Below are 12,502 nucleotides of genomic sequence, written 5' to 3'. Positions count from 1 at the left end.
TGTTGAAAAAGATAGTCCAAAGAAAAACTTGAACACCGGATGGTCCGGTGCTCACACCAGTACAAACACCGAACTATCCGGTGTGTACAACTCATCTGGACTTTGGACTCCCTCTGGAAAAAGCACTGGCGTTCAATGGGCTCAACACCGGACCATCCGGTCAGTAGACCACTACCAGACCATGATTTTGCACTACTCTGTTAAATAGTCCGATGTTCCTCTGGTATTCACACTGGTCTATCCGGTGTGTAGAACAGTTCTGCCACCGAAAACTTGCGTATCTGTTAAATACTCCAGTGTTCAAAGCCTCTCAACATCGGACCTTCCGGTGAGTAGACCGCCCCGGACGTCCATTTTTAGCACTTCTGTTAAACACTCCGACACTGTCTCCACGTGCTCACCGGATCATCCGTTGTGTACAAATTACCACACATGGAACTATCCGATAAGTGCAATTTTTTCTGAACTTTGACAGAACTATGCCAACTCTATTTTTTTCAATTTTAGTTAGTCACGATTATAATTGCAACACATATACATGCTTATGCAATCTAAAAATCATCAAACCAAAGCAACACCTTGTCATTCACTCATCATATATAAACCAAGTCTTATTTCAACTTAATTTTTCAAATTTATCTATCAATAATTTACCTCACCGATATCAATGCCATCAAATTGGTTCATGTTTGAGGTAGCCACTTGAACTACCACTCTAATTGGAGATCCCATCTCCATCTCCACCAAGTTATATACTGGGGAAGAAAGACAGTTCCACCACCTAAGAGTTATCTAAAGAAATATAAAAAGGACAACCTCCTAAAGCACACACATAATACTAGCAAAGTTTCTTCTTTATCATACCAACCTTCTTCTAACTCCCACAATATTTTTCGCTTGATGTTTTTTTCTCCAAATATGTGTGTTATATTGTTATATTATTTGTTTTGCCTTAAGTTTAATCATTTTTTCTTTTCAAAACTGAACTATCTTATATGTATATCGAAATATCAGTATATTACTATGGTAGGAGGGCGTAAGAGGAACTTGCCATTTTCTTTCCTAAAAGGTGCTCTCATTCATAACTTTGGGGCAGAGCGTGTAATACAATTTGTGAACCTCTGCACTTCGATGTAAATCTTGTGAAGTTTGAGTATTGTTCCGTAATTCTCAATTCTACGAATATTCAATATCGTGGTCGGTGTGAATTGACCAAAGATCACTGCCCATTGTACGGTCACTGTTAGATGCAGACCAAAGGAAATGGAACAATCCCGAAGAAAGCAAAGGGCTCGGACCGATCTGTAGACTGAGAAATGAAGGAAAATGGAACAGGTCTCTCCCATGTTCTCGCGCCTCAGTAGATCAGAGGGGTCGTCATATGCTGCTTTGCTCATCTGACGTCTTCAATTTCTCCTGTAGGTATCTGATTTGTAGTATATGCTTTCTATTCAGCATCGTAATCGCTCCAGGGCCTGGCTAATAATCTGTACCTAACATGTATGCACTTTAGCTTCAGAAGGAGGGTTCTAATTGATGGAAGCTCCGACGACCTGTGCTCTGGGGGGCGCCATGTTCAAGCTTCCCGGGAGGCTCGATGGGATACTGCGCCGCGGCTACATGCTGCCCAAGGGCGCGGAGGAAGAGATTCCGCTCATCAAGCGTGATCTTGAGGAAATTATTGCCATTCTCTCAAACCTGGAGGACGACCATGCTATGATGGTCAGGTGCTGGATGAAGGAGGTGCGCGAGCTGTCGTACGACATGGAGGACTTCGTAGACCACTACGAGCATGCCACTGCTGGTTCCAGGAGCGGATCCATTCGTCGCTATAAGATTACTCGGCGGCGTAGGAGCAAGACGACACTCCCTTGGCTTCATGACAAGCTGAGGCAACGCCTGTGGATGGCAAACAAGATCAAAGAGTTCAGCCTACGCGTGCAGGAGGTGCTCCAACGGCACAGCATGTATAATTTTGGTGGCATCGCCGGCACTGCTTCGAGTACTAGATGTTCTGATGCATCTTCTGGCTCTTGGCATCCTGCACCCTGTGGGGGAGACGAGGTCCATGTTGGTATCAATGACACAATGAACAAGCTCGAAGAGTGGCTGATGACGGTGCACGATGGAGATGAGAAGAAGCTCAATGTGGTGTCCATTGTTGGATTCGGAGGAGTCGGTAAGACTACTCTTGCCAACGAGCTGTACCGCAAGCTTGGACGGCAGTTCGAATGCCGGGCATATGTGCGGACGTCTCAGAAGCCTGATATGAGGCGGCTTTTCATCAGCATGCTGTCCCAAGTTCGCCCGCACCAGCCCCCTGATAACTGGAAGGTGCATAGCCTAATTTCCAGTATCAGGACACATCTCCAACATAAGAGGTACTATAATATTTCACAGCTAGCTGCTACAATTAATTACATGCATAGTTTATCCACTAAAAAACTACATACATATTTGTATTAAGATAAACTCGACCCATGACCCAGCTCCATGGTCCAGATTCCAGAGTGGAGACTGTATTCCGTTCAGTTTATGTGGGACCCTATTTTAGGATTTTACTATGTATCTCGTATCAGTCCTTGAATTAATAGCTGACACATATATTTCCAACAAAATAGCATCACAGTCACATCAATTATATTACAACACCATCAGAGAGTCTCACATGAGGCACACATCATATAGTTCATTACAATAGAAGCCGATAAGCCTACACATAGGGGTTTTACAACACAGCGACAATAGAATAAAACTGGTGAATCCAATACCTAAAGGAAATTTGGGTGCGAACATAGCCTTAATCTTTTACTCTTCATCACTACCATTAGCGTAGCTGTTCTTTGGTTCCTCATCTGAACTGAACAAAGGCAAGAGTGAAGTCCTACTATAAAGGTATAAAGGTAGATAGATGCTTAAAGGGAAAACCAAAGGTATGATTTTAGATCTTAAGTTTTAGCTAAAAGCTAGTTGTCATGCAAGGGCTAGGCAACAAACAAGGTTTAAAACTTTTAGGGGAAGGTCAAATTTATTCAATATTAGGGGTTGTCGGGCCTGGGATAGATACATCCATCCATCACACTAGTTCCTAAGTTTTATGGTTGGCAAACATCTAACCTCTCCAACTCACAACACATAGATTGCACTTCCAAAACACAGGCATATATCTCACTCACACATCAAGGAGGTACGCACACCATAAAACTAATCATTATGACAAAACCATAGTATGTTCATGACCGCGAACACAACTATCAAATAGTTTATACTCTGCAGAAAATGCACACTTTACCCATAATATATACACATACTCCAACCTTAGCAACTAGCAAAACTGGCGTAACGAGACGTTGTACCCTCCTAACATCGCCACAATATCAATCCATAAGACACTCAACCAAGTGCTCATGTAAACAAGGATCACTTAGAGTCCCCTAGCCAGATCACGGGACCTCACACAGATTGTCCGAGTCTTCTTCCGGCTCATGTTGCCACTACCAGAGCTAAGCTGGAAAGATTGGATCAAGTTCTGTCATATACAAGACATGTTGTTATACGGTGATCACTAGGTAGGACGTCACAACAAACCAATCCTTATATAACCGAGGCAAGTGTCTCTTAGCAAGAACATCACACAGGCGAACCTTGCTCTGAAAGCAATCTCACCCTCGTGGGTACCTTACTCACCCTCGTCAAATTAAACTTCAGAGTTTTATTAACACCACCATTCTTAACCCACTTAGACCACCAAGCACACATCATTTCACAACTTTTGCAGCAACACTATTATTACGACTAGTTAATCTGATTCTTTAATAAAACAGGATAAACCCTAAGCATGCAAATGATCGAACAACCATCCAAACAATCAATATAATTAACGTTGGGGACCTTCTATGGTTTCAACGAAACACAGGTAGTCAATAACAAGGTTTGGCATAATCGATCTAGGTCATAGCATTTAAATTAATTAACATAAGCATGCATGAATATAATATTTCAAATTTGGCTCTACTGGGTCGTGTTTATAAAACCTAGGTAAAATATGGTCAAAGGGTATAGGACTTTCCTTCGCCAAGGTCTTCTTCTGCTCCTTCCTTGTAATCAGGGTCTTCGGGTTCCTCCTCGAATACTTCTTCTTCTAAAATATGTAAATTAACGCCAAATAAGTAAACTACAGGGAAACAACTCAAATTAAAATAATTTCAAACTTAAACTTTAATTGAGCTTCAAAAATTATGAAACTAGTGTGGTTGGGTAGATACTAAATTTAGATGAATGTTAGCGCAAGAATCACAAAATCAAGTCGAAACAAAGGAGAAACAGGCCTCAGAAGTTTCCCAAAAATTAATTCCAAAAAAAGAAAAATAGGAGAATATTCCCTTAGGAAAAAAGATTTTTTATTTAATAATTATTTTTGGAATTTCAAAAAATGATCAGACATTGACACATGGGGCCCATGGTTAGCAGTCAATGTTGACTTCGTCAACGGCTAACCAGGTCAGCTACTATGCTATGGACTCGGAAAAGTGCACGCCACATCAGATAAAGAGTGTCGGCATGACGGCCACGTAGGCAGCCGGAGGAAGGGGACAACATGGTGACGGAAAAGTGCCACCTGACTCTGTTCCATGGCAAAACTTGTTAGGAAGTTCACTGGAACGGTGATCCTGGTGGCAGAAACGGGGGTACGCAGGCTGCTGATGCTCTATGGGGAGATCTGGATGTGCTGGTGGGGTCATGCTTACTGGAAACTCGGTGGAGCATTAGCGAAGGCTTGACAAAGATGTAGGCAGCAGCAATTCAAAAAAGATTCATGCGCACGAGGTGTTTCCAGTGGAACCTGCGAAGCATCTAGGCCCTTAATTCGAGTTTTGGTAATTAATGATGATATGTGAATTGTAGACTAACATGTTTATATTGAAGTATGAAAAAGGTTAGTCCCAAGGATGTTGCGAAGCTAGAAGAAGCATGTGTGGAAGATATGCAAATGACTAGCTCAAGGCAAAGGTATAAAATGCAGGGTATTTTATTTTATCAATCAATGATGATTAGAGAAGAGAAATGACCAGATTGATAGGATAAGTGTCGTACTATTAAGAGGGGTTGATGCGCGTTTACTTGAGATATTGAAAGTGCTACCGATTGGTCAAACTTGCATTTCATCTAGAATGAGAAATTTAGTTTGAGAAGAACCGAAGAAAAACCACCTTTTAAGTGTTCTGTGTTGTGGCGGTCTGACCGCCAGCAATGGCCGGTCTGATCACTGTATAAACAAGGTAGTTTCTTCTAGGTTCTAGGTGTGGTAGTCTGACCATCGGGTATGACCGGTCTGACTGCTGTATAAACAAGCTAGAAGTTTCGAAAGGACCTTAGTCCCGGTCTGAACGTGATGTGTCCCGACCTAACTGCCAAGAAATAGAGAGGTTCGGATCCTCTGCTTTGACTAGTGATCTGACTGCCAAGGCTAGCCGGTCTGACTGCTAGGGAACATAGAGTTTTGGTACTCTGTTCCAGACTCACGGTCTGAACGAGATAAGTGGCGGTTTGACCACCAGACTGATATCAGAGTCATTATTACACCTTCTATAGCCGTTGTACTGGCAGCGGTCCGACCACTAGATGTGCAGAGCTTTCAAACCTTGGACAATGACCACATTTCGAGTTGTGCACTATAAATAGACCCATTGCTGGTTCAAAGGGGGTATGTAAGCACCTTATTTCTAAACTCTTAAGCACTTGCCCTCCTCCTCTCCCTCTCTTGGCTTAGTGGTTGCACAGTTGAGAGTGTGAGAGCATCTAGTGCATTGAATCGTAGCGGTTGAGCTTTATGGCACTAGCGAGCCTTCAAGAAAATGTCATCAAATTGTTACTATTAAAGGTTGCCACCTTCTAGATAACTTGGAGGTGGTTGCATCGTTGAGACCTTCAAAGAAGTTTGTGAAGGAGCCACGGTGGTGTAATTGTGAAAGGCTTTGAGCACACCTAACCGGAACGATAAAGTTCTACTCTAGTGAAATTGATATATTGAGTAGTTAATTGTTCTATTCTAGTTTAAGATCAAGTTGCTCGGTGTGAGAATTACATACTTGATAGAGAAGCGGTTAGAAGCTTGAACTCACCTTAACGTGGATTAGGGGTGATCGACAAGTCACTGATACCACGGGATAAATTTCGGATGTCATCTCTTATGCTACTTATATTTATGCAATTTATTTTCCTCGGGTATGAATTGTTGCATGTCACTCTAAGATTGCAAACCTTGACATAGTTCTAAGTTGCTAAATATTGCTCTAGTGATCTCTAATTAAATTCTGCAAGTTTCTTTGATCGCTAAGTGATTAGTTTTAAAAACCGCCTATTCACCCTCCCTCTAGTCGGTATCCTAAATCCTACAACCTGCTGTGATCGAATGGTCTATGAGGGAGCGACGACGGTCCATTTTATAGCCGAGGTGCGGCGGTTCGAGAGGAAATATCCTAGCTCCATCGGGATTTTCCCCAACTGGTAAAGTGATGAGGCAGCGGGAAGCTCGAGGTGGTCATCCCTGTAACGTTGGCGATGGCTGTTGGGATGGGATGAGAGAGAGGGAGAGAGATCGGGAGGAGAGAGGAATGGATCGGGAGGAGGGAGAAAGGAGAGGTGGGCCCCATATGTTGGCGAGTCGATGTTGTGTGACACGTTATGGGCTGGAATTGGGCTGAGGTGGTGCAAACAGGCTGTGTCGGCAGAAGGGCCATGCTGGGCCAAAAAGAAGGAGGACATTGGGCCAACCTAATCGAAAAATTGGAGAAAAAGAGAAAGAAAGAAAGGGGTTTTGAGCTGGGTCAAGAAGAGAAGGAAAAGCGATTTCAGCCCACGGAAGTTTGGAGGTTTGGAACAGTTTTCAACATTTTCTGGAAAATGAGAAGTTCAAATTTGAACTTGAATTTTAAATTAAGCAAATTTTTAGAGGACTCCTAAATGCTTTATAAATTGGTTTGGGCATATTTTCAAAATTCTAATTTTTAAATTTGATGCCTATTTGAAGTATTTTGCCCAATCTAACTCTTATTTGATTTTATTTGATTTGTTGAAAATTTTAAAAAATTCAATTTTTAGTGAAATTTAGTAAACGGCCAAAATACAGGGTGTTACATCTACAGTATAGTTATTCAAGTTAAACAGAATACCGTTCGTATTTTTTTAGTTCAGTGTATGTTTCCAATGTTTCTACATTTAGTGCATGTTCAATGTATCTTAACCGCAGCATTGTTTTAACAATTTAAGTAAAGGGAGTTAGTTCACATATTTTAGAAAAACAAGTGTGGGAGGTTCTTACAGCATATATAAATTAATCTTGAGGACATATTTATAAGATCTGGGAAGAAAGAAAATAAAGTCCTCCTATAGAGATAAATGCATATGAGCTATTATTTCTAATTTCATATTTGCTACTGGCCTGAAAAATTCTTTTGATTGAACAAAAATATTTGGCAGGTACTTGATCATAGTTGATGATTTATGGGCGACATCAACATGGGATATTATTAAACGTGCCCTACCAGAGGGTAATAGTCGCAGCAGAATACTAACAACAACTGAAATAGAGGATCTAGCTCTGCAATCTTCTGGTTATGACTCCAATTATGTTTTAAAGATGAAACCACTGGGCCCGGACGACTCACGAAAACTATTTTTCAGTTCAATTTTCGGCCCTCAACGTGAATGTCCTCCGGAACTCATGGATGTTTCGTACGACATTATAAGGAAATGTGGTGGTTTGCCACTAGCTATTGTCACTATTGCCAGTCATCTAGCAAGTCAGCTGGGCATAAAAGAGAGATGGGATCATGTAAACAATTCCTTTAGTTACAGTTTGATGACATATCCTACATTGGATGAGATGAAACAAGTCCTCAACCTTTGTTTCAACAATCTTCCCCGACATTTGAAAGCATGCATGTTATATATGAGTATATATCAAGAGGACTACATAATTTGGAAGAAAGATTTAGTGAATCAATGGATAGCTGAAGGTTTCATCTGTGCAAATGATGGTCAAGACCAGGTAGAAATTTCAAGGGCTTATTTCGATGAGCTTGTTGGTCGAAAAATGATCCAGCCTGTACATTTAAATGACAATGGTGAGGTTTTGTCCTGCGTAGTTCACTACACGGTACTGAACTTTATCATCACACACAGGTCCATAGAAGAGAATTTCGTCACTGCAATACATCATTCTCAAGCAACCACCACACTTGCTGATAAAGTTCGTCGACTGTCTCTTCACTTTGGTAATGCAGAGGATGCAACACCACCAACAAATATGAGACTGTCACAAATTCGAACACTTGCTTTTTTTGGGGTCTTCAAGTGTATGCCTTCCATTGTGGAGTTTCGGCTTCTTCAAGTTCTAATCCTTCATTTTTGGGGCGATAAGGATAGCATCAGTTTGGACCTCACTAGAATTTCGGAACTTTTCCGACTGAGATATTTGAAGGTCGCATCTAATGTCACCTTAGAACTACAAACCCAGATGCGAGGCCTACAGTATTTGGAAACACTTAAAATAGATGCAAGAGTAAGTGCAATTCCATCAGATATTGTTCATTTGCCAGGCTTACTGCATCTCGGTCTTCCTGCTGAGACAAACCTGCCCGATGGGATTGGCCTCATGACATCGCTTCACACACTTGGACATTTTGATCTCGGTAGTAATTCCACGGATAATGTGCAGAGCCTTAGCATGCTGACCAATCTGCGAGATCTTCGGCTCACCTGTTGTTCTACCATACAGGAGCATGATAATCTGAAGAGCAAGATGCAGTTCCTTCTAGGATCGATTCTTGGGAAACTTAGCAACCTCAAGTCTCTAACTCTGAAACCTACAGCCCCTTCTAATACAAATTCTCTGGATGATGCTGGTGCTACAAGCATGAGCATTTCAAGTGATGGCTTCACAAGTTCGTCTCCTCCCTCGACGCTTCTTCAGAGGCTTGAGTTATCGCCGCGCATTTGCACGTTTTCCTGCCTCCCCAAGTTCATCAGACAACTCGGCAACCTCTGCATTTTAAAGATTGGGGTTAAGAAAATAACCAGGGATGATGTTGATGTTCTCAAAGAATTGCCTGCTCTCTCTGTTCTTTCGCTGCATGTCCATACCAAGCCTGCAGAAAGGATTGTCATTGGAAAGGTAGGATTCTCCGTTCTAACATACTTAAAGTTCAAGTGCTGTGACCCTTGGTTGAAATTCGAGGCGGATGCCATGCCTAATCTCCGGAAGCTCGAGCTAGGTTTCAATGCCCGAAGAGCTGATCAACAAAGTAGAATACCTGTCGGCATTGAGCATTTGTCAGGTCTCAGAGAGATCTCAGCTAAAATTGGAGGTGCCGGTCCTGAGGAATCAGACAGAATGGCTGCAGAGTTGGCATTCAAAGACGCCATTAGGGTGTATGGGAGCTGTCCGAGAGTCAGTGCACATTGTGTAGACCAGATATTTGGTTGTAAGGAAGATCAGAATACTGTAACACAAGAAGAAGAATATGGCACTCTTAAACAAAACGAGATGCTTGATGAGGAAGACTCCGATGGACATGATGAAATTATGGAGGAGGATTCAGGACAAGAAGCAAACAGGCATGCTAGCAACAGGTTTGGGTCTGTCCTTCTAGCTAAGCAATAACGAATTTCCGCCCTTCTTCGTGGTTTTGCTCATTTGATTTTAGTGAAAGCTAAAAGGATACGTTTCTTTCAACAGGTTTACGTTGTCTGATCAAGAAGAAATCCTGGACCAAGACAAAACTGAACAAGTCGAAATTATTCAGAACGTCCCCGGGGAGAATGCGAACTATAAAAGGTATGGATCTTCTTGCTTAGTATAACAACAGATTTTCTCTTTGTTGTGTTTGTATGGACAACTTTTCCGGACTTCCATTTATCAACACTGTACTAAGCGAACTGTAGATGTAGCTGTGACCAAACACCAACTACTAAAATTGTAGCTGCATAAGGTTTGGCATGGCAACCTTAGGTTACAGACCAAACATGCCCTGACATGTCACAAGCGATTAATTGTAGGAAACCTACTACGGAGTCGACGAAACGTACGTTGACGAGCCCCCTCGACGACGACGGTTACTCCTGGAGGAAGTATGGCCAGAAGGACATCCTCGGCGCGAAGTACCCAAGGTCAGCGACGCTCCTACCAAATTAACTCACCTCAATCGCACTGTTTAACTTTGATGCCGCGCACACGTACATGAGGGAATCTCTGACCCGGTCGAGTTTGTGAAATTCAAATCCCCGCAGAGGTTACTACCGGTGCATGCACCGCCCCTCGCATGGCTGCAGGGCGACCAAGACGGTGCAGCGCATGGACGACGATCCGCCACGGTGCATTGTCGTCTACCACGGACAACACACCTGCCCCCACACAGCGCACTCCAATGACCAAAGCTCGGAAGCCGCAGCAAGATCTGAAGCAGAGAAGCCGTTGTCCATGCTACCCGGCATCAAGGGCTGTGCCAGTCCAACCGTCTCTACTGTGACGAGCGACATGGACATCACGCGGTCTAGGCTCAGAAGCAAGGTGAAGGTGACGCGCAGCTCCGACGATGTCGACGACGGTTACTCCTGGTATAAGTATGGCCAGAAGGACATCCTCGGCGCGAAGTACCCAAGGTCAGCGACGCTTCTACCAAATTAACTCACCTCAATCGCACTGTTTAATTTTGATGCCGCACACGTGCATGAGGCAATCTCTGACTCGATCGAGTTTGTGAAATTCAAATACCCGCAGATCTTACTACCGGTGCACGAATCGGCACACGCACGGCTGCCCCGCGACAAAACAGGTGCAGCGCACGGACAGCGACCCGCTTCTCTTCGACATCGTCTACCACGGAAAACACACCTGCGTGAAGACCGAGCACTCACACCTGCGTGAAGACCGAGCACTCCACCCACCAGGGTAGCCTCTCGGACAGTGCCACTGCATCCATCACCTCCTCAGTGCAGTCCACTCACCAGAGTAGCCACTCGGGCAGTGCCACTGCATCCACCTCTCCAGTGAGCAGCATCAGTTTTTTGGAAAACTTGGAGAGCGACAAGAGCATTGACCTGATCGAGGACATCAGTTTCGCTGAGCCATGGGAGCTTGATTTAGATAGTTTCCGGTGGGATGAGTGAAAACCGTAACTAATCAAATTCCAATCACTTGCTATCTTGGATGTTGAAGCAACGATTGATATATCGAATTGTATGTATGTACCACACACTATTATAGTAAAGGTGACAAGTGCTGGTTTATAACTGGCATCACTGTCAGTTTTTGAACTGCACTAAACAATCGGCGGTGAAAATTGATATATCAAATTGTATATATGTATGTACTACAAATTACTACATGAAGAGAGATCAATGCCGATTCATAACTAACATCGCTGTTGGTTTTTGAACGGGTACTAAACAACCGGTGGTGATAATATGAGATTATTGCTACCAGTTGAAGAACCAACAGTGTGTAGGACCGAGAATGATGATTAGAAGGGGGTGAATATGCGTCTTACCAATTTCTTGGATGGTGTTCTCTTATTTTGTCACTCAACGCATCTCAAAACAAAGAGAAAAAGCAAAACTGGAGAGAAAAATAAGTTGCAACTAAAACATCAAAGAAGTTATGGCTCTTAGGTTCCATTGAAACTTATTTCAAGAGTCATAGCCATAAAAGATAGCAACTTAAAGGGAAAACACTTTAATCCAAATAAGGAAGCACTTGGGGGAAGAAACTCTCCAACTTAATGATCTAAATACAAGTGAATTCAAAACTAATTTTGTATGTGAATTTTATACCTCTAGCAACAAAAAGAACAACTTCACAAGATAGAAAAATTTCAGCTCAATAACCAAAACGAAAATTGCAATAAAAACCAAAAAACTAGCAACCAAACAAGGGAGCCAATAGAAAGAGACTAGAAGAAGATGAACACAAGCATAAGGAGCAATATAATCTTTATTACTTGCAGAGGGCAACCCTCTTTTCGGCAGATTACAAAACTATTTTATTTACAAAAACTTTCACCTAATACATAGTCTAAGCACTTTTCTCACCCTTTTAAAACCCTAGCTTACAACACTCAAATGGTTGACTCAAGCCTCCCACACAACCCTACCCCTCTATTTATAGGCCTAGGAAAGTAGCTTACCCTTTAAATTTTCTTGTTCCCAAAATACCCTTATCTTCTAATGGTCTCCTACTTACCACCGGAGCATTTTGGTCAATATTTCGCTCTGTCCATCGAACGGGCATGACTTCTTCATGGCTTAGCTTCACCTCGACACAAGCTTTACAATGATACTACATGCACTCCATCCTTCTAAGGTTTTGAGACCAAACTGTAAAACCGCCTTGCACGTTTCTTAAAGCAAGACTCACTGCCACTTGCTTATGTCTTAAGCAAGCATCCTAATATTGACATGTGTACTACATCTTGCGATCTAGACCGTCGGTAAGTCTCTCTCG

The 12,502-nt window shown here is 42.6% G+C and overlaps 1 protein-coding gene across 1 annotated transcript; it reads left to right on the top strand.

Moving 5' to 3' along the window:
* The first annotated feature begins 1,195 nt into the window (after positions 1 to 1,195).
* LOC133896887 (disease resistance protein RGA5-like) lies at positions 1,196 to 10,955 on the top strand. The gene is made up of 7 exons (XM_062337524.1): positions 1,196 to 1,418; positions 1,514 to 2,381; positions 7,480 to 9,633; positions 9,740 to 9,838; positions 10,060 to 10,170; positions 10,291 to 10,662; positions 10,781 to 10,955. The coding sequence occupies exons 2-7, from the start codon at positions 1,537 to 1,539 to the stop codon at positions 10,953 to 10,955; spliced, it is 3,756 nt and encodes a 1,251-aa protein (XP_062193508.1). The 5' UTR covers positions 1,196 to 1,418; positions 1,514 to 1,536.
* The last annotated feature ends 1,547 nt before the right edge of the window (positions 10,956 to 12,502 follow it).

This window comes from Phragmites australis, chromosome 17, assembly GCF_958298935.1.
Source record: "Phragmites australis chromosome 17, lpPhrAust1.1, whole genome shotgun sequence".
Lineage (NCBI taxonomy): Eukaryota > Viridiplantae > Streptophyta > Magnoliopsida > Poales > Poaceae > Phragmites > Phragmites australis.
Note: the sequence above shows the minus strand (reverse complement) of the source record. Positions and strands in the feature narration are given on the sequence as shown.

Excerpts from the sequence above, each read along its gene's own strand:
- LOC133896887 (XM_062337524.1), top strand. The coding sequence starts at position 1,537 with ATGGAAGCTCCGACGACCTGTGCTCTGGGGGGCGCCATGTTCAAGCTT. Across the intron at positions 2,382-7,479 it reads ACACATCTCCAACATAAGAG|GTACTTGATCATAGTTGATG; the intron begins GTACTATAATAT and ends AATATTTGGCAG. Across the intron at positions 9,634-9,739 it reads AACAGGCATGCTAGCAACAG|GTTTACGTTGTCTGATCAAG; the intron begins GTTTGGGTCTGT and ends TTCTTTCAACAG.